Source organism: Medicago sativa, chromosome 3, assembly GCF_051527215.1.
Source record: "Medicago sativa cultivar Bolivia chromosome 3, Bolivia_mono, whole genome shotgun sequence".
NCBI classification, from domain to species: domain Eukaryota; kingdom Viridiplantae; phylum Streptophyta; class Magnoliopsida; order Fabales; family Fabaceae; genus Medicago; species Medicago sativa.
Window position 1 is genome coordinate 78,128,096 of NC_140751.1, and position 23,372 is coordinate 78,151,467.

The 23,372-nt window shown below is 33.0% G+C and overlaps 1 protein-coding gene and 1 pseudogene across 3 annotated transcripts; both read right to left on the reverse strand.

Annotated features, from left to right (window-relative positions):
- Positions 1-1,017: 1,017 nt before the first annotated feature.
- LOC146940498 (uncharacterized) lies at positions 1,018-17,545 on the reverse strand (annotated as a pseudogene). The gene is made up of 11 exons (XR_015030018.1): positions 16,887-17,545; positions 15,498-16,596; positions 14,880-15,371; positions 14,333-14,849; positions 9,312-10,210; positions 8,894-9,190; positions 7,431-8,752; positions 4,393-4,649; positions 3,154-4,273; positions 2,730-3,041; positions 1,018-2,590 (listed from the first exon to the last, which is right to left on the reverse strand). The product of XR_015030018.1 is annotated as an uncharacterized LOC146940498 (transcript).
- A 1,879-nt stretch (positions 17,546-19,424) lies between these two features.
- LOC146940499 (disease resistance protein Roq1-like) lies at positions 19,425-23,086 on the reverse strand. 2 transcript variants are annotated; one of them, XM_085754194.1, is made up of 4 exons: positions 22,974-23,086; positions 20,569-21,161; positions 19,930-20,370; positions 19,425-19,712 (listed from the first exon to the last, which is right to left on the reverse strand). In XM_085754194.1, the coding sequence occupies exons 2-4, from the start codon at positions 21,141-21,143 to the stop codon at positions 19,604-19,606; spliced, it is 1,125 nt and encodes a 374-aa protein (XP_085610320.1). In that variant the 5' UTR covers positions 21,144-21,161; positions 22,974-23,086; the 3' UTR covers positions 19,425-19,603. The 2 variants fall into 2 exon arrangements, with proteins under 2 accessions (XP_085610320.1, XP_085610321.1); XM_085754195.1 differs by lacking the exon at positions 22,974-23,086 and adding an exon at positions 21,277-21,370.
- Between the last annotated feature and the right edge of the window lie 286 nt (positions 23,087-23,372).

Consider the following 23,372-nt stretch of genomic DNA (forward strand, 5'->3'; position numbering starts at 1 on the left):
ATAAATATATTCTAAAACTAATTAAAATAATTAAATAAAAAGGAGGGCGTTACAACAGGCATATAAAGGCCTTCCTGGGTTTTGGACAGTGTTTGCTTTTCTTACAACACAAATTCTAGGACACCAACAATGAATCTCTCTCACATCATCATTGTACATAAAGCTTGAAGATGAAGACCGGTTGCTGTAGTTGTTTTTGCCCATACGCCCACCACCCATCATATGTTAACACCGAATCTTCAACAATGACCAATGATATTTTAATTTCGAATTGAATCAACAAAATTAGGGTTTTATGTTTTTTGAATTGGGGAAGAACACCTACTCAATTCATGGAAGAATTTTGGGGGATTTTGAACTCTAGGTGACAAATAATAACATTAGGGTTCCATATTTATGTATTTGGGGAAGAAAGAGCCGTTAATTTGGAAGTGGAGAAAGAGCCGTTGCTGAGTTTGTTGAGAAAGAGCCGTTGCCAATTTTCTGAAAATCCATCAATTTGGTCCTTGGAAATTTTCTGTAAATCAATCAATTTGGTCCCTGCTTGTGTGGCATCTGACGTGGCAAGCCTTGTAAGAGGTTAACGTTACACGTCACCTCCGTTAACAGACCAACTTAACGGAGGGACTGATTTGATTGACATTTTGTAAATTCAGGGACTAAATAGATATTTCGATAAATTCAGGGACGAATTTGATGGATTGCTGATAATTCAAGGACGAATTTGAGGTATTACTCAAAATAAAACCCTATAAAATCATATTATGATATCCTTCATTGTTGTAACGTCTCACACTGATTTGGTTGATAGTGAATTAGTGGCTGAAGTTTGTGTTGAGTTGACATTATTTATTGGGGTGACACCAAATGCTCAGATTCAACTCAACTCGATTCTTTCTTCTTCTTTGTTTAAATAAAAACGCCAAAAATTGCCCGTAGGTAGGATAATGAAAAGTAATGCTGGTTGCAAAAGTTGGGTGCCTCATAGGTAGATAATGTCACCCTCAACCTAAAGTTGGAGAGAATGGGAGGGTAAGTGACTACCAAATTACAAAGGGTGAAAACAAAACAGCTAAAATTGCTCAAAATAATGGAGAACCAAAATCATACAACCACAAATTCACAATACATTGAGGGACTGAAAGTACAATTAAGTTAAAAATAAATATGGAATTTATGATTAGGAAGTGAAAATTCACAAGAAGATATTTATCATTCAAGTCCTCCTCCTCTTCTTCTTTAAGGGAATAAGAAGTTGTTGCTAGTCATCTTCATTTTCATTTGTAGAGTCTCTACCTTCAGCTCCAATTGCTTGGTTTTGTAATTCATCAATATCAACTTTTGAGTGTTGATCAGAATCATCATCAGAGAATTGAGCACCGGATTCAACTCCCTTGCTGTGTTCCAATCCATATATAGGGAAGACCCCACAACCCATTATCCCCTTAGTTGATCATTGTACCTTATCATCAACATAATGTTTGAATTTGAATTCAAATGAAAGGTTGTAATGATCACCTCCTCTTGCACTCCCCACCTCCACCAATTTGTAAGTATCATACCAACAGCTTAACAATACATGATCTGAAATTAATGTCCCTCTCACATAAAATACATCACATTCGTCAACATGTTTGTTGTGTTCATAGATAGTACAAAAAATGTTGCCGTAATTAATATTTACGCCTTCAGAGAGAATGATGCAAAAGACGAAACAACACAAGCCAGATTTTGACATAGGAGGAATAACTATTGAAGCCTCTGTTGTATGAAAATCAAACTCGCGCGGAACTTGAGAACCCGGAAGGAAAGATAAATCACCAAGATTAATTGATCTATGCCCATAGTTGATACGGAGTCTGTGTAACATGTTCTCAAGCATTGGTCGTTGAATGGAGTTTGTGTCCAAATAAGTACAGTTCATGGCTGTCAATTGTTGCACGGATGCAGGAAGCTTTGGTAAGGACTTAAGTTTCCTGCATTCATCTAAATTGAGAGTTACCAACATTGAATTGTTTTGGATGTTGTCCGGGAGAGTTTCTAAGTTGCAGCACTCACTCAAATGTAGTTCTTTTAAAGATCGTATGCTATGGAAGATGAACCACATATTCAATGTATTGATTTGTGTGCATCCTGAAAGCTTCAATTCTGTAAGAGACTCCAATCCTGGATCATTTGATAGCTTCTTCCCAACAATGTTCAGCTTCTTACATTTACTTAGATCGAGATAAGTCAGTTTGCTATTACGCCACATCGATGACGAAAATTCATGTATAGCGGTGCCAAGTAACAACAACCTTGCCATTTCCTCCGACGTCACAGAAAATTCCACGAGAGATGAACAATCAGTCAGATCGAGTGTTATGAGAGATTTTGAATGAATGTTAGATTTTAGGCTTCCAATCTTTTTGCATCCATTTAAACATAGTTCTCTAAGCTTGGGCACAGTGAAAATGGATGGATGGATTTGACAGAGACTCACACAATAAGAAAGAGATACCGATTCAAGATTTGGTGCCCTAGATAAGTCTGGGATCTCAATCAGGTCTCTGGAGTAATCAAGATTAATCATCCTTAAATTGTCAAGTGTCTGTAGCAAGAAAGAAACATCACACATAAGTCATAATCATGCATGAGTCTTAAATAAAAGAGAATCGAAACATAATTAAGCATATATAGAACAAAGCATAGAAATGCACCTCTACAAACTAACATTAACAAGAATATACCTGAATTCCATCCCAAAGCTTTCCAAGCTTGCTATGGGAAATGATAAGTTGTACAAGCCTTTCAGCACAAAAGGTTGATGGTAAAGACTCAAGTGGGAATGATTCCCAATAAAGGTGCCTCAATTTATCAGACAACCACTCAAGACCTTCAGGGAGGTGCACAGTGTAGCATTTCCACCCATTTATCTGCTTTATATTATTAGTGATATGAAGACATCTTAAGTTGGTCATGCTTTTGAAGCAATCAGAGCTCAAGTATAGATCTCCAATTTCTGAAATATTGAATAATATAACTTCAACAACTTCAGTTCCCTGAAAAACAAAATTTAGAATAATAAGTGTCATACATATTAACCTTGCTTGTATTTCATAATCAAAGGCATACATGCCTTTTCTGATAGAAGTAATTAAGTCTTCCAGTTACCTTGTTATATTTCAATACATCATACACTTCCTCAGGATCCCACAATCGACTTCTTCTTCCGGGGTTTTTAGGACATTCATGTTTCTACAATCTCTCGTCCCATTTCTACTAACAAATCATGCATTCCAATTTCATCATAATCTCTAGAAGTTATGAGTGCTTTATCTAGAAGGACTTCTATCCCACTTACCGCAAAAAAATTGCAAGCATCCAATAGAACTGTTAGGTATTGTTCATCACAATAACCATCATAGGGATTTAAATATGATTTGGAGAAGAATGCAATGTCTAGAAATATGTCCTGCTGAGTACGATCTAAGTCATCAAAACTCAATTTTAACACATCATGAATTCTCCCATTGGGAATCTTTTTGAGCTTCTCCGATTCACTACGGAAATTTGCACCTAAAACTTTTAAAGCCAGGGGACTGCCTCTGCAATACCAAATTACACTTTCTAAGAGCTCTTCATATCCAACTTTAGCATGTTTTTTTCCGAAGGCATTCCAACAAAATAGTTGAAGAGAGTCATCTCGGTTCAATCCCTCGACCTCATATATTGCACATTCATCAAATTGACTACATATCTACTTATCTCCAGTTGTGACAATGACTCTACTACCCGGTCCCAATATATTGTTAATTATGCTAAGATTTTCTGCTTGATCTAAGGTTGCCACATCATCCAACACAATGAAACTTTTTTCACATGAAAGTCTTCTTATGAAAATTGGGGTTTCTACGTAAGGTGCATCGAGACTAAGCTCCAACAATGTAGAAAAAAGTTTGTTACGTACACCATTCAGTCCACACTTAGTTGATTCTTCCCTTATATTTTCGATGAAGCAATGACGTTCAAATTGAGAACACAGTTAAGCATATAAATCTTTAGCTAGAGTGGTCTTTCCTATGCCCCCCATGCCCCATAATCCAAGGGTTCTAACATCATTTGATCCAATTTTCAGTAACAATTCAGTCTCTTCATACTTTTTCGCAATTCCAACAAATTCATTATTAACTTCAAATGGGTGTCTACCATTCAACTTTTTCAAAACATCTTCGACAGTGTCCTTTACGAAATTTGATTCAACCCTATCATATGAATGGGAAGGGAAAGAAGGTCAACATGGTAGAGCAAGAAAGAATCAGAAAATATTCCAAAAAATAATAAGCCAAAGGCAGAGAAGATAATGAAGGTTCTAAGATATTATCCATGTGCAGTAGTTTATGAAAATATGACTATGGATGCAGATGACTCCTCAATAGCTTTGATCAGTGCTGGCGAGATCTTGTCTCCTTTTTCAAGCTCATTATCATCTATAAAGGTTAAAACTTTCTTGCTCAGAGCTTCATAAAGATGGCTTGTGAAGTTTCTACGAGTATCCTCACCACGAAAGCTAATAAAAACATCAAATTTTTTCAAAGACGCCGCCATAGATGAAGAAGCACCGGTCATTTGCAGCATAGCCATTACGAAATTCCAAGTGTTGCACTGCACTGACCACAATGGTACACTCAAAAAACAATTCAATTTTGAAACAGCGTAGATGAAGAACTTGTCGATATCATGTTTAAAGCTAATAAAAAAGAATAGATGTGTTTTTAATATATCGAATGAAACAATTCAATTTCATTCGATTGTGCACATACATTTCCCTTTTAAAACATCATTATACTTTGTTATCAGCCGAATTAAAAAGAAATTGAGCAATTTCATTCAAATTTTTTGAATGGTAACACTTTTTTTTTTTTTTTTTTGAGGGATGAATGGTAACACTTTTGTAAACAACAACATTTTCATGATGTATACTCATATTATGCTCAGTGACAGTGAAAAAAAAAGGTTAAATTAAAAATAGGGGAAATGAAAAGAAAATACCACAATCGTAATTGATCCAGCTTCTTGATAAGAAAAATACTCTACCTGCACAGATTCTTAACTGCAACAGACACAGTAATTATCATTAAGAAAGATTAAAATAGTGATGAAAAGGAAGTGAAATAAATAATTTTGTAAAGCATGATAATGAGATAATATTGTAGCATAAAAGGTAAAGGTAATAATTACATGTTCATAATGCACCAGGAAATATATAAGGGAAATTAATGAGACATTGGTGTATATATAAAAAGGAAAATGTTAACTTGTGCCCTTAAGGCACAAGATAAAGAATCCAACATAGTAACTTTTTGTTGAAATGTGTGCATTCAATTTACTTTTTGAATTTATAATAATTAAAATGCACAAAATTTAAGAGAACATTTCTACTTTTGGGTTCCTTATCTTGTGCTCTAAGGGTTTGTTTGGGAGATCAAAGAAAGTGAAAGGAAAGATTGTAAGTGGAAAGATTGTTGAAGGAATGAAAGTGAATAGAAAGTGAATGGAAAGTGAGATGATTATTTGACCGTTTGGTATGAAAGAAAGAGGAAAGAAAGATAAAGGAAAGATAGATCTATGTTTATTAAAATGACATAAATATCCTTACATTAAAAATTGATATTGTACTATTACATAAAGTGATATATATTAATAAAAAAACAAATAATAAATTAACAGTAGCATAATATTATATGGGAATTATTTTATTAACCGTTAATTTATAAGAAAAAATGTTAATGGATGGGTGTATATATGTATAATAATAATAAATGTTGAATGCCACCAAAGTCACATATGAACAAAAGAAAGCACATGCCATTGTAATTTTTTTATTCAAATATCAGCAGTATTGTAATTTTACCATTTTGTAACCCATGCCAAGCTTTCTTCCCTCATTTGAGCGGAAAGTTTTAACACGTGGGCCCCATCAATAATTAAACTTTCTTTCCACTCTGACAATGCAACCATGCAAGGGAAAGAATGATTTTCAACAACCTTTCTTTCCTCTTTGCTTTCTTTCCTCATTGCTTCAGCAGTACCAAACATACCCTAAGGGCACAAGTTAACATGACCCATATAAAAAAGGTGACATCAAAATCTGAAATAGCAAAAGTGCTATTTCTTGGTATGTTCCAGGAAGTTTCATTCTGCATCACATGATGAACAATGACTTGCTTTTTGACCCACTGTTTGTAGAGTCAGTCTACTTTTATCGAATAAGTCATTAATATTTGATTCCTAAAGTATTACACTCTCTCTAATTTGCTTCCCGATGCATAAAAATATAATAAATCATCTCTTAACTAATATTAACTCATCAAGTTAGGTTTTAGCTAATATCTTAAAACACATTTTTCTCCTTCACAAAAGTTTGAATATGGTCTTCTAACTCCTTCAACTTGTAGTTTAAATTATTTGAGCAATCCAAACCCCAACTCATCAAGTTAAACTCAGTTTCTATAAAAATGGATTGGGGAGGGAATGGTGGCACATGGACTATTTTGACGGATTACAAACAGTTTAAAAACTACTTATTATATTTTTATAGTTCTAGAACTAAATTAGAGAGAGATAGTTTAATGACCAAATTGAAGGTTGAATTAGGTTCGGAGAGTACTATTTTATCAAAGGAATTCGGATTTTCTTATGATAAAAGGATACTAGTATGAATTAATAGTTTTTTATTTTTACAGAAAAGAAAACTGATAGTTTATTTATTTTGTATTCCTCATAACCTTGAAGTTATTCATGCATATCTCACACATTGAGATCACAGTGATCCCAAATTCGCACAAGAAAATAAATATAAATAAAGTTCTACAAAACTTTAGCTCATTTATTGTGAGCTCCAGCAGAACCCTTCATTGTTCCAATATATCACACTAATTTGGTTGATAGTTAATTAAAATGAAATAAATGGCCAAATGTCACAACTTGCAACATCATAATGCATAAGAATACCATGAATTAAAAAGAAAACACAATCATTATTGATTAATACCAACAAAAGCAAGACACAAAAGAACTGAATAAAATTAGGAAGATTTCTACAACGGTAAAGTCTGTAACAGTATAACCGATGTACTTACATATTGAAAGGATGAATTTATTACAAACATACAACTTTATGTTACAAATCCACTCCATCATGGGATACTGCTCAATGAAAGCTACGATGTTGTCTTGACTTATCGTTTTGCTTGAGAGAACAAGAGATATAGACGTTTTGACTCTTCAAGTAGGTGCTTCAGCAAAAGACCTGTCCAATGAAATGTTTCAACACAATGTTATTGATTGTAATAATCTATCTGACATAGTTTTCTAGAATATATCAGAAGTATCTTTCAAAGAATCAATATAGAATTTATAATTATTAGGAAGTGGGTTAAAATTGATACCTATGAAACAATCACAAGAAGATTTATCATTGAAGTCCTCCTCCTTTTCTGTTGGGATAATAAGAAGTTGTTGTTGGGCATCTTCATTTTCATCAACATCAAATTCATCAGAAGAAACTTGAGCATTGAATGGTAAGTCAACAATTTCAACTTTACTTCTGCTACTACTATTACCATCCAACCCCGAACTAGGTTCCAAGCCAAATACAGGCATGACCCCACAACCCTTTATCCCCTTAGTTGACCACTCACTCTGCCTTGTCATCATAATAATAATAAGGTTTGGTTTTGACTTCGAAGGAAAGGGTGTAATGATCATTATCCACACTCGCAGAATTGCAATATTCACAGACTAGAAATACATGATCTGAAATTAATGTCCCACTCAGAAATCCACCATACATACCAGTCCAGTGGACGACTTTTTCTCCGTGATCATAGATATTAACACAAACATCGTAGCAACTAAGATTTAATCCCTCAGAGAGAATAACGCAAAAAACAAAATAAGACAATCCACATTTTGGAATAGGAGGAAGAACTATTGAAGCCTCCGTTGTGGAGAAATCAAACTCGCATGGAATTTCAGCACCTGGAAGTAAACAGAAAAATCCTTTTGTTTTGAAGTTCTTGATGGGGAGTCTGTATAACATGTTCTCAAACATTTCTCTTTGAATGGAGTTTGTGTCCAGATAACTGCAGTTAGTGGCTCTCAAATATTCTAACGATGCAGGAAGCTTTGGTAGGGACTTAAGGTTTATACAATCATCTAAATTAACCCTTTCCAACATTAAACAGTTTTTGGATGTTGTCAGGGAGAGTATCTAAGTTGCAACATTTACTCAGATCTAGTTTTTTTAGAGACGGTGCGCCATCAAGAATGAACCACATATTCAATGTATTGATTTGCGTGCATTCTGAAAGGTACAATTCTCTAATAGACTCTAATCCTGGATCATTTGATAGCTTCTTCCCAACAATGTTAAGCTTCTTGCATGTCCTTATATTGAGATGAGTCAGTTTGCAATTACGCTACATTGATGACAGAATTTCATGTATAGCAGTGTCATTCAACCATAACTCTGTCATTTCTTCTGATGTCACAGAAAATTCTACGAGAGATGAACAATCAGTGAGATCCAGTTTTTGGAAAGATTTCGAATGAATGTTAGTTTTCAGGCTTTCAATCTTTTTGCAAGCTTTTAAATGTAATTCTCTAAGCTTGGGGGCACTGAAAATGGATGGATGGAGTTGACGGAGACTCACACAATGTTCAGGTCTTCAGAGTTATCAAATTTAATGATCGTTAAATTGCCAAGCTTCTGTAGGAAGAAAGAAACATCACATTGTTCAAAAATCATTAAAATTCACTCGTGATTATTATTAACTAAAAGAGAATCAAAACATATAGAACAGAGCTTATTATACTAAGGCACCTCTACATAGTAACAATAAATCTGTACCTGAATTCCATCCCAAAGCTTTCTAAGCTTGCTATCGGTCATGCTAAGTTGTACAAGCCATTCACCACAAAAGGTTGATGGCAAAGACTCAAGTGGAAATGATTCCCAATGAAGGTACCTCAATTTATCAAACAACCACTCAAGACCTTCAGGAAGATGCACTTTGCTGTCTCGTAACCACAAATTGGTGATATGAAGAAATCTTAAGTTGATCATGCTTTTAAAGAAATTGGAGCTCAAGGATAGATGACCAATTTCAGAAGTATTGAATCGTATAACTTCAACAGCATCAGTTCCCTGAAAACAAAATTTAGAATAATAATTAGCTAAGGTTGCCATACATATTTATCTTGCTTATATTTCGTAATCAAATATATACATGCATTTTCATATAGAAGTAATTAAGTCTTCCACTTACCTTGTTGTATTTAAATACTTGATAAATTTCCTTGGGATCCCACAATCTACTTCTGCTTCCAGGGTTTTTAGGACATTCTTGCTTAACAATCTCTCGTCCCATTTCTACTAACAAATCATGCATTTCGATCGTTGGAGAAGGTCTTCCTTCTTCATGTCTAAAAGTTATGAGTGCTTTATACATAAGGACTTCTATCCCAGTTGCCGGATAAAATTCGCAAGCATTAAATAGATCTATTAAGTATTCTCGCTGACTATAACAAGCAAATTCATTTATTTTTGGGCAGAAGAAGCATGCAATGTCTAGAAATATCTCCCGTTGAATACGATCCAAGTCTAGAAATATTTGAAGAGATTCATCTTCAGTCAATTCCTTGACCTCGTATACTTCGCATCCATCAAATTGACTACATATTTGCTTATCTCTTGTTGTGACAATGACTCTACTACCTGGTCCCAAACCTATGTTAAGATTTTCTGCTTGCTCTAAGGTTTCTACATCATCCAACACAATGAAACATTTTGTACGTGCAAGTCTTTTTCTGAGAGCTGGGGTTTCTACATAAGGTGTATCACGTTCAAGTTTCAACAATGTAGAAAAAAGTTTGTCACGTACAACATTGAGTCCACACCTAGTTGATACTTCCCTTACATTTTGGAGGAAACAATGATGTTTAAATTGAGAACAATGTTTATCATATAAACTTCTAGCTAGGGTGGTCTTTCCTATGCCCCCCATGCCCCATAATCCAAGGGTTCTAACATCATTTGATCCAATTTTCAGTAACAATTCTGTCTCTTCATACTTTTTTTCAATTCCAACAAGTTTCTTATTGACTTCAAATGGGTGTTTGCAATTCAGTTGTTTCAAAACATCTTTGACGATGTCCTTAATGAAGTCTGGTTCAATCCTACCATATAAATGGAAAAGGAAAAAAGGTTAACATTCTTGTTGTGCTGATAATAATTATATAAAGTTTTTTTAGGGAAATTATATAAAATTAATTGTCAACGTGATTGAGGAAGAAAGAAGGAGAAAATAGATTTCATGGAATGAAAATTAAAGAATAGAGAAGGTAAATTAATGTTCTATTTCTTTTTCTAGGCAATGAATTTCCGAAGCAAATTACCATCGAAGAAGAATTTATGTGCATAGTAAATCTTTTTTGAATAACACTACCAAAAAAACAAAAAAAAACTTTTTTGAATAATCCACCACCAATTTTTTTTTTTTTTGAATAAGTATTAAAAGTTTGAAAGTACAAATATAACCCGATGATGGATACTACAAATTCTTAAAATTGTGACATACCAGTATTTGGGGTAAAAAATAGATATCAATGTTTGAAACCTATGGGTGGCAATTTGATCCATCCATTGATTAATTCATTGAATGCATTTATCAAACTAAAGAATTCCTAATTGATGGGATTTAATCCATCCATTTAAAAATATGGATGAACACCTTATTTTAAAGATTCAATGGATCATCTTAAATGATAATATACATTCATTTCGGGGTTCAAACCCCGAGGGTTTGAACCCCGAACCTTGCATATACTTATGCACTGTCCTTACCAGCTGAGCTAAGCTCACGAGGACAATATACATTCATTTGATAAATAAAATAAGGTATTTATAAAATTAATTTAATAGATAAATAACATAAGGAAAAAAAAACTAGAAACAAAAATATTAGGGAGCGGTTATGGCGCATAAGGAAATCCTTATGCACCGTACATAAATCCCATTTGAAATATAATTGCTTCCCTACACCCCCAAGCGAAACCAAATGAAACAAAACGAAACAACACTACAACCGTGAAAATCATCATTTTAGTTCAATGATGATTTCATAGTATTGACTTGGTTCAATGACAGTCACAAATGTCCTTATTATAGTATGTTTTGTATAAAATTATGCCAAAACCATTTTGCTGTGGAAATGGTTTCTGTGAGTTGTACTCCAAAACCATTAGATGTACTTAATGGTTTCCAGCAGGTGAAAAAAAACTAAGGACCTAGAGCCATAGCCATCATTCAGTTTTGGACTGACACAATTGGAGGAGGAGGAAAGAAATAGTTTCTGTGAGTTGTACTCCAAAACCATTTTGCTGTGGGAATGGTTTCCAGAAATTTTTGCTGTGGGAATGGTTTCCAGCAATTCATTTTTTGAGCTTTCACTACAAATCCATCAAACACTTTTCCAGCAAACAATCATCAGAATCACAAACACACTACAAATTTCGAATTCTTCTCTTCTCTTCTATCAATTTCGAATTATTCTCTTCCGTGTCCTTTTTTTTTCGAATCTTTGAAGCTAGATCTAGGCATATGTGTTTGGTTTTCGAAAATTTTAAAGGTGGATTTGAGTTTAGAAAGAAAATGGATGTCGGATTCTTGAATTTTTTTTTGAAAACGGAGGTTTTTGCTACCTCCGGCGCGGCGGTGCCGCCCTGTTGGGCCGGCAGCCACCGCGCCGGCGCTTGAAGAGGAGGTCGGAGAAAAAACTCTTTTGCAGAGCATCTCTCTCTAAGTTTCAGACTTAGAGAGAGAAAGAGTGTTGGTTTATGACTTTTTTTTGTTTCAGACTTAGAGAGAGAAAGAGTGTTGGTTTATGACTTTTTTTTTGTTTGAAGTTGTTTTTATACTGCCTTTTCTTATGTGAATCCAATGGTTGTGAAGTGTTTATGCACGGTGCATAAGAAAATGGCTTATGCACCATAACTTTTGCCAAAATATTAACTGTTTGTGAAATGTCTTAAAATTAATTTAATAATTAAAAAAAATTACTTCAATAAATAAAAATTGAAAAAATGTAAAAAAAATATGAAAATTAATATAAATTATAATAAGGAAGTGGTCAACGTCGAAACATCACCAAACAATGATGGAGCGTCGCCGTGAACCACTGCGAGTGGCCGAATCTCAGTTGTGGTCAACGATGGTGGCTAACGCCACTCCTTTTCAGAGCTTCATTAAGATGGCTTGTGAATTTGCTACGAGTATCCTCACCACGAAAGTTAATAAAAACATCAAATTTTTTCGAAGCCACCTCCAAAGAAGATGAAGAAGAAGCACCTAGAGTTAGTTGCATAGCCATTACAACTGCTACACTGCATTAATCACAACGTTACATTCAGAAAAATAAAAACAAGGAAGGAATAAAAAAAATATAAGTGAAAGAGAGTGTGAAGAAAAAACGTTGTAAAGCAGGAGGAAAATGGCAAAAAAAAAAAGGCAAAGGTAACTCATTACGTTTATGATGCAGTAACAGACAGATGGAACTGATATATGATATGTTATAATAATAATAATAATAATAATAATAATAATAATAATAATAATAATAATAATAATAATAATAATAATAATAATAATAATAATAAGAACAACAACAACGTTTACTTGATTTTAGAGCGTGCTCTCTTAAAATTTCAGATTCGATTTTAGAGTGTGTTATTTTTTTGTTGATGGGCCAAAAACACAAGTTTCTAAAAGTAGAGGGCTAAAAGTGTATTTAAACCATTTTTTTAGTAAAACGAATGCTTATATATAGAGTTAGGGACGGAGAAAAAGAATTTACACAGATAGAGACAGTAATTATAATAAAATCAACGAATAATAATAGTAGGAGTGCTGTGAAGTAGTAGTGTATATAAAAAAAGAATAGTACATTATTATAATCTGAAATAGCAAGTAAGTTTTTCGTGGAATGTTATAGGAAGTTTCGTTCGCCATAATAGTGGGTAATAATTGATTACTAATAATCCCTCAAAAAATTGATTACTAATAAATTGCTTTTCGACGCACAAAAAGTTTCTTTTTTTTTAGACTCTCCGCTGAGCAAAGCATTTACTTGACCTATTCAACGATGGAGTCTTTTTTTTTTTTTTTTTTTGAGCAACACAATGGAGTCTTTGAATTAGCATTTTAAATAATGTATATTGGTAATTATTTATTATAATAATTTTGCTTGCCTTCACAAAATAACGCTTATTAGATTTAGAAAGTCTCACCTATGGAGAGTTGAGTTGGTACAATTTCTTGTGTTTAGTTGAAGTATTTAGCATCAACAAGTTTAAAAAATAAAGCATTGTAGTAAGAAAATTAGGTGTCGGCCATCATAAAGTAAGAAAATTATATATATAGTTGGTGGAACCCAATTAGATAGAGTATTAAAATAATAATTAAAAAGTGTATTAAAATAGATAAAGTATTAAATAAATAATATTGGTGGGACCCAATTAGACCTTTTGTTAGAGGATCTCCATTGAAGTGGTTGAGTACCTATTAGGTACTATTATTAAAAAATTAGTAAAAAGTGATGTGTCAATGTGGGACCCATTTAAGACCTCAAAGATGAGAGTCTCCATTGTGGATGCTCTAATGATGCAAATAGAGGAAGACAAGTGTTATGAGGATATCTTTACATCAAGGCATGAAATGTGTGATGCAATATCTTTACTATCTCTTCTTGAGTTGAGTCTGCTTCTTTTTCTATCTTCTTTTAATTTGGTCGATAGTTAATTAAAAAGGTATAAATGCCAAAATATCACAAATTGCAACATCATAATACATAGTGAATAAGAACTGAAAAAAATTAGGAAGATTTCTACAATGGTAATTAAAGTGTATTAACAGTTGCACTTTTACATTGAAATGATGAATTTATTACAAGCGTACAACTTTATATTACTAATCCATGCTGTCTTGACGTTTGGCTTGAGAAACAAAGAGAAATAGATATTTTGACTGTTCTAGCAGTAGCATGCTTCAACAAAATACCTGTCCAATACGTATGTTGTTTCAACACAATGTTATTACAATTTATTTGACATGATTTTTTAGAATACATCACGAGTATTTTTTGTAAGAATTAATTTCTTCATTCGATGGATTAAATACTTTTTAAAAAATAAAGTTTTTGCCATTTTGTGCCATTGTTGGGAGCAAGTTATCAAATGATCTTATGGACCTGGAACTTGTAGGATGCCCACAAATCAATGCATCAAAAAATACTCGTGATGTATTCTAAATCATTTGATAACTTGCTCCCAACAATGTTAAGCTTCTTACATCTACTTAGACTGAGACAACTTGGACGAATTTGATCGCTGCTCTTACAAAACATAAATGACCAACATTCAAGTTTAGGGGTTTGTATTAAGGACAACTCCTCTATTTTCTCTGACATCATTGAAAATTCCACTAGAGATGAGCAATCAGTGAGATCGAGTCGTCGGAGAGATTTGGAAGAAATGTTGGTTTTCAGGCTTTCAATATTTTTGCATCCTTTTAAAACTAGAGCTTCAAGCTTGGGGGCAGTGAGAATGGATGGATGGAGCTGAATCAAGCTCTCACAAAAACTAAGAAGTACCACTTTTAGTTTTGGGGCCCTAGATAAGTTTGGGATCTCAATAAGGTCTTTAGAGTAATCAAGGTTAATCGTCGTCAAATTGTCAAGCTTCTGTAGCAAGAAAGAAACATCACATTGTTTAGAGACCATTAAAATCAATTCGTAGTCATGCATGAGTCTTCACTAAAAGAGAATCTAAACATAATTAACCATATGTAGAACAGAGGGAATCAACCTAGCTGTGGCGCGACTGTGTTGTGTGAGTTGACACAATAGTATGCAAACTTTAAGTTTGAGGGGATTCAAATTGAATAAAAATATTGTCATTGGTATACACCCGATGTGGCTTCTCCCTTGAGTGTATATCCAAAGACAATATTTAAGTTGTACCTGAATTCCATCCCAGAGCTTTTTTAGCTTGCTGCCGCGCATTTCAAGTCGTACAAGCCTTTCAGCACAAAAGGTCGATGGCAAGGACTCGAGTGGAAATCCAACCCAATAAAGGTGTCTCAATTTATCAGATAACCACTCAAGACCTTGGAGGAAGTGCACATTGTAGTGTTTTCCCTCATCTGGCTGCTGCATTTTATTGAATATATGAAGACATCTTAAGTTGGTCATGCTTTTAAAGGAATCAGAGCTCAAGTATAGATCTCTAATTTCTGAAATGTCGAATATGATAACTTCAACAACTTCGGTTCCCTAAAAAATCAAATTTAGAATAATAATAATTAGCAAAGTTTGTCATACAGATTTATCTTGCTTATATTTCATAATCAAATATACACATGCACTTTTATATAGAATTAATTGAAACCGTCTCCTTACCTTTTTATATTTCAATGCATCACAAACTTCCATGGGATCCCACAATCGATTTCTTCTTCCAGGGTTTTTAGGAGATTCTTGCTTAACAATCTCTCGTCCCATTTCTACTAACAAATCATGCATATCTATAAGATTACAAATTCTAAATACTATGAGAGCCTTATTTGAAAGGACTTCAATCCCACTTTCAGCAAAGAAATTGCAAGCATCCGATAGAGTTGTTATGAATTCTCGGTCTACGTATTTTCCCAAAAAGAAGAAGCATGCTATGTCTAAAAATATATCCTGCTGAGTACAATCTAAACCATCAAAACTTAATTTTAACACATCATGAATTCTTCGATTGGGTATCTTTTTGAGCTTTTCCAGTTCACTTTCCCACACTTGTTTGCTTTTGGTACAAAAATTTGTACCTAAGACTTTTAAACCTAGGGGATTGCCTCCGCAATAGCCAATTGCTCTTTTTGATAGATCTCCATACCCAATTTTGGGATATTTTTCTCTGAAAGCCTCCAAACAGAATACCTCAAGAGATTCATCTTTGTTCAATCCCTTGACCTCATATATTGCACATTCATTAAATTGGCTACATACCTGCTTATCTCTAGTTGTGACAATGACTCTACTACCTGGTCCCAAGCAATTATTAACTATGTTAAGATTTTCTGCTTGCTCTAAAGTTGCCACATCATCCAACACAAGTAAACTTTTTTTACATGCAAGTCTTCTTATGGGAATTGGGGTTTCTAGATTAGGTGCATCAGGACGAAGCTCCAACAATTCAGAAAAAAGTTTATTACGTACACCTTTGAGTCCGCATCTGGTTGATTCTTCGCTTACATTTTCGAGTAAACAATGATGATCAAATTGGGAACACAGTTTGGAATATAAATGTTTCGCTAGAGTGGTCTTCCCAATGCCGCCCATGCCCCATAATCCTAGGCCTCTAACATCATTTAACCCAATTTTCAGTAACGATTTAACCTCTTCATACTTTTCCTCAATTCCAACAAGTTGCTTATTAACTTCAAATGGGTGTCTCAGATTCAATTTTTTCAAAACATCTTTGACAATGTCTTTAATGAAGACGGATTCATTCCTACCATAGGAAGAAGAGGAATCTTGGTCAACATTCTTGTTGTGCATATATTAATTACATAAAATTTATGATCAAGATTGTAGAATAAGAAAGGAACATAAATTATTTCAAAAAAGTGATAAATCAAAGACAGAGAGAAGATAATGAATGTTTTAAACTTCTATTTTATTCATATATAGAATTAACAAATAGAAAACAAAAGGTGAACATGATTTGAAGTAGTTGTTTATATTAAAACTTTGGAAAGAGAGTCATGACATGAATAAATATGTATAGTTCATTTTATTTACCTGTAATTTTGAGAGTCCCACCCAGCTAGATTGGCTGCTTCAGTTAGAGCATCTTTCCATTTCTTCAACATTTCTTTGTTCTGCTTCAGGTCTTGTGCATGTTTTACAAAGGCTTGCTCGTAAATCCCATTCTGATTCCTCACATGTGATGGATCTATTTCGTAGAAAATCGGTATCACAATTTGTCCCTGATCTTTCTTGCATTCTAGAATCTTGACGAGTTCATTCAAGCACCATTTTGAAGAAGCATAGTCTTTTGAGAAGATGACGATAGATGCAGACGAATCTTCAATAGCTTTGATCAGTGCTGACGAGATCTCGTCTCCTTTTTCAAGCTCATTGTCATCTATAAATGTTATAACTTTCTTGCTCAGAGCTTCATAAAGATGGCTTGTGAACTTTCTACGAGTATCCTCACCACGAAAGCTAATAAAAACGTCAAACTCTTTTGGAGTCACCACCCTCGCAAACGAAGAAGAAGAAGAAGAACCAATACTTAGTTGCATGGCCATTGTAAGTAATGCCTTGCAGTAATCACAACCTTACACTCAAAAAAACAAAAACCGGAGATGAAAAGTAAGAATTAGATGACAAGAAAATGATTTGGAAAAATAACAAAAATAAGAAAGATGAAAGTGATGTTATTATAATAACAAACAAAGTTGATGACTTATATAGCAATTCAAGTTGAAATTATGGATGTGCTCATTTCATACATAGTGCTTTGGTCGATTGCTATATAGTATTATATATAGCATATCAAAGTCACATAAATTAAAATCTGAAATAGCAAGTGCTATTTCGTTCGCCATATATCATGATCAACATTTTTTATGCACTGTTTGCAAGTCTTCTCTCTAGTTTAAAGTGTCCTTTCAGCAGCACTGCGGTTCTTATATCCCATTGTCGCACACTTGTCATCTCTTTGGCAACGCGTTTCCTTTCGCACCGATTGCTAAACACATTTCATAACTTGATTGGGTTGGTGTGGGGACTGCACCGTTACGAATGTAGTTTTTCTTTACCAACACCATTACGATGTAGTTAGTTAATCAACAATATAAGGATTGTTACCATAAATATTCATATACTTGTCAAAAGAAAAAAAAAACATAAATATTCATATAAGAGAATTAATATGATAAAATTTAAAAAATTTATGACTATTTTTAAAATATTAATACAAATATAGTGCTTGTATTAAATATTTTTTTTAAAGTGTTTAAAATGAAATATATTACCACAATAGGTGTCCACCAGCACAAATAGTGTTTAGGAAGACATCAAAAATCCAGGATACAATTCCAACATAAAAAAATAGAAAAAGCAAGAGCCTAACAAAGAGCTAAAATAAAAATTAAGTTACAACAATAAGACACATCAAAGGGTTTTGCTTCCAGACATTGTACTGAAAATCGAAGGAAACAAACTTCGATTTATATGTATATATTGTTATTTTATACGTAAAACACAGTTAAATATTTGCATCACACTATTTGCAGATTTTATGTATTTATATATGCGGAAACAAATTTTTATGTTCCAATTTGATAAAATTTTGAAACAAACTTTACTTATTTTATTCGATGATACCAACAATATAACAAATATAATATCTTAAAAAAAACAAATATAATATTTTTTTTAATGACACCAACAAAATAACATTTTTATAGTGATGACTTATTATGGAAAGTGTACCAAAATTCGTACAAATAATAAAGAGATAAGTGAGTTTGTGTCCACATGAATTGTTAATTTCTACTCCACAATTCCACAATTAATTAGTACTTAATTATATGTAAAATTGGGGGGAGTTTGCATAGTATTTGGTTTCGGAATTAAAGCAAACCAAGACTAAATTTATAACATTTTTTTGAATGATACCAACAAAATAACGTTTTATAATCCTTCTTCTTCGCCTCCTTGTATGTTGTCTTTTGCGCATCTATTGGGTTTTCACCCAGCTCCTCCACCTGAAGTTCACAACCTCCAACATGTCTTTGAGATCCAAATTAAAAGAACCTTCATTTGTTAGTGCAATCTTTCGTAGTTCATTCTATTGAGCATGAAAAGACTTCCAAGAAAATTATTTGAAGTTGTTGTCATGATTGCACATCTTCTTGTAACGGCCGAACCGAGCTCACGATACCAATTGTTGGAACATACAATATACTTTGTAATTTGAGATAGAAAACAAGAAAGATTTTGGATATGCTTTCTACTATATATTGAAATAAATGAGAATGGATTGCAACAACACAGAGATGTAGAGAAGATTATTTATATAAACTATGTAAGTCCTACGTTGGTTACAAACTCTAGCAGCACAAAACAACTACTACCAAACATAACTATTAACTACATTTAACAAACCTGAATTAACTAACTTTCAACAGAATATAGCAGAAGTAATCTACTTAGTTTAGTAACATTTATACACAAAATATTCACATTAAAAATACTACCTTTTTTTTTTAACATATGTAAAATATCTCAATGAGACTATATATATAGTAAGACTACTCGATAATTCGATAATGAAATAAAAGGCCTTAAGATTAAACAAAGGTTTAAATATTATAAATCCTACATATAACTTAAACTTCTAAATTATCTTTTTAATTCTAATTGCATGCTCAATCAATACGTGCCATCTAGTTGTTGGCAAACAATGAAACAAAGTCCACAATTTATGTATGGTTATTCTTAATCAGCTAGCTATACTCGGCCATATCTAAGGGCTTGAAATATTTGCCATCAATAATATAAGTTCCAATGCTGCGCCGCACTGCCCACACATCTTCTTGCTTTTTTGAAACAATTCTGCATAAGTGTGATATATAATTAATTACATCATTGCCATTTTATTCATTTGATTATGCTCAAAACAAAGATTGAATTTCACATCATTTTTTGTCTAAAGATTAATTAATTGGATATACTTTTAGATTTTACCAAATCAATTAGTTGCTCCTGCTAGTGTGTGTAAAATTTGAAAGAAAAAAAAAATGATGAAAAATTAAGAGATGAGGAAAAATACCTTCCAACATCACCACGTTTGTACAAGCCAAAATTGGGGCAATAAACCGAATTAGCTGCAGTTTTGACCATCTTTGGAGCTTCAATGATAATAATGGGAGACCCTTTATCCAACTTTGAACGTTTTTCTTGCAACTCATTCTCATGATCTGATGAGTCTTTTGGTTCACGTGACCTCAGCAAAGCAACTGAAATATTTGGTATCTGTTGTTGAACTTTGATTTTGGTGTCGACCTTCAAATATGGCTTGGTGGTAGAGCAAGAAATGGACAAAGACATAGCTTTTTCTACACTGTTTATAGCTTTAGCAGCTAGCGTGGTCTTTCCTATGCCGCCCTTCAGTGACGATTTCTCTTCATACTTTTTCTCAATTTCAACAAGTTTTGTATTAACTTTTTTAGAAACATCTTTGACGATGAGCTGAATGAAGTGAGATTCAATCCTATCATATGAATGAGGGGGAAAGAAGGTTAACATTCTTGTCGTGCAGATAGTAATCAAATAAAATTTATGGTCAACATAGTAGAGCAAGAAGAACAAGGAAATATTTCAAAAAGAATGATAATCCAAAAACATAGTGAAGATAATGATAAGCCATGACATGAATATATACATTGGGTATATAATTTATTTTACTTGCCTGCAATTTCGATAGTCCCAACCAGCTAAGTTGGCTGCTTCAAAAAGAGCGTCTTTCCATTTTTGCAACTTGTCTTTACTGTGCTCTAAATCTTGCTCCCGTTTTATAAAAGCTTGCCCAGTTAGAGCATCTTTCCATTTGTGCAAGTTGCTTCTACTATGTTGCAAATCTTGTTCGTGTTTTATAAAAGCTTCCCCGAAACTCCCAAGCTGGAATCTCACATCTGATGGATTTATTCCGTAGAAAACAGGTATCACAATTTGTCCCAACTCTTTTTTGCATTCTAGAATTTTGACGAGTTCATTCAAGCACCATTTTGAAGAAGCGTAGTCTTTTGAAAAGATGACTATAGATGCGTATGACTCCTCAATGGCTTTGTTTAGTGATGATGATATCTCATCTCCTTTTTCAAGATCACTGTCGTCCATAAATGTTATAACCTTCTTGCTCAGAGCATCGTAGAGATGGCCTGTGAAGTTTCTGCGAGTGTCCTCACCACGAAAACTAATAAAAACGTCATATTTTTTCGGAGACACCACAATAGAAGAAGCTTCAACATTTTGCAGCATAGCCATTATGTGAAACTTCAAGTGCTGCACTTAACTAATCACAATGTTAAACTCAAAAATAAATTATGTTTAAACTTGTAAAGGAAAAAAAAATCGGAAATAGAGTTTAAATCAGTAAAATACTTGTGCGTTTGCATACCTCCACTGATTTTTGTTCAATAGTTAAATGTCCTCGTTTGTTTTTGGAAGATATCAAAAAATCAATGAATCTAACTTATTAGTAAGTGATAAACATTTGTCTCGTATATCAATTTTATAATAAATTATAATTATGAATGACAAATATTAGTCTCATATCTTTAAATTAGTGATATTAGTCTCATATCTTTAAATTAGTGATAGTTATATGTCTCCTATTTCATTTTTATTTATCATTGCAAAATATTAATCTAATTTTTCTTTTTATCATAGACAAAGATTTATCAAATTTTCTAGTTATTAATCAAAAATATGTATCACGTGTTTTTTTATATATATCAATGACAATTATTTTCCATAAACAAATCAATGACTATTATTTGTCCCACAAGTCTTTATGTATCTGTGTCAAACATTTGTTCCGTGTGTTTTTTATGTATAAAAGATTAATATTTTGCTTGTGTTTATTTCATATGTGTGAGTGACAAATATTTACTCTTTTTTTATTTATGAGTGACAAATATGTCCCATGTTTTTTCATATTTATCAATGATAAATACTTATTTTAATTTTTTTATTTATCAATGACAAACATTTCTCTAGTATTTTTCACATAAGAGTAAAATAAAATTGAGTCAAAGTGAGTGAAAAAATGAAAGAAAGAGTTAAAAAAAAGTTCAGAAAAGAGAGAAAATGAGAGAGAGAAGATAATAATTTTTATCAAAAAATATAAATAAAAATAGTGAACCGTGAAAAATAAAATGAAATTGGAGACTAGAGATGAGAGAAAGATAATATGTGAGTGGCGTGTGAGAGAAAGAAAAAAAAAAGGAGGGAGAGGGAGAAAAAAATAGCGACTATAATTGAAATAAGATAAGGTTATTTATGGTTTTTAGATAAAAATTGGAAATTGAACTCTTGTTTAGTTATTATGATGAAATTATGCTTAATTTTTGCTTAATTTCTCTTTCATAGTTGCAATCTCCATTTATTTTTATAAATTAAGAGGATCTCAAGTGCTCCTCAAATGCTTCCAATGCTAACCGGTGGTCATTCACTCTCTAAGGCTTCAACTACATGTAACGGATGGAGCTCGACATTGATGACACACTGCTCCGTAGCAGCTCTCATTCAAGCAAAACCAATTGCTTGAAACCAATCCTATAAAAAAAAGTCTCCTTTACAGCAAATGCAAGGTACACATTATTTACCAAATTTTTACCTCATTCGTTGCTCTCCTACCAACTTAAATGTCAGATTCTTTGCAGGTACCCTTCTACCAGCATCTTGACGATTACTGTTCGACTAAGGTCATCATTGTGATCACTCATGATCAATACATAATTTTGTTTTTAGTGGTGCAGTAAAAAAAAAAAACCTATAGTATACTACTCTCTTTCATTTGAACCTGCACTCATGGGGTGTAGTATTTATTTTTTTAACCATCAGTAAAAGGGCAGGATGAAAAATAAGAAGTGATAAGGGGTTAAATTAAAAATGGGGGAAATGAAGACAGTTCCCGATTAACCCAACTTATTGTAATTGTAATAATAAGATAAGATAAGAAGAAGAAGTGATAACAAATATGAGATGAGAAAAAGACTCTACATAGATTCTTCACTGGACAGACAGTAACTGTAATAAAAGAAAGGAATAATATAAAGAAGAAGAACAGAAGAAAAGGTAAAGCTAAATTACCTCTGCTCTGCGAGACTGAATGATATGGATGTGGGCAGTTCAAAGTCAATAAATTAGCCAAGAGTTCAGACTATGGATGTTGGCATATAGTAATGCTTTGGTTGGAGTACTATATATGGAACAGTAGTGTAATATATATATGTATAAATAAATTACTACCTTAAAAAACTGACTGAAATAACAAGCACATTTTTTATTTCTTTTTACGTGGAATGTTACAGGAAATTACGTTTGTACGCACAACAATTAACCTATTCTTGAACTTTCCGCTGAGCGAAGTGTTTGTTTACTTGACCTATTCTTTTCTATAATAACAAGAACAACAACAATTAACATTTTTAACGATCGAGGATCACTTCAAGTAATTATTTAAAATAGCTTAAGTGATATACTTTGGCA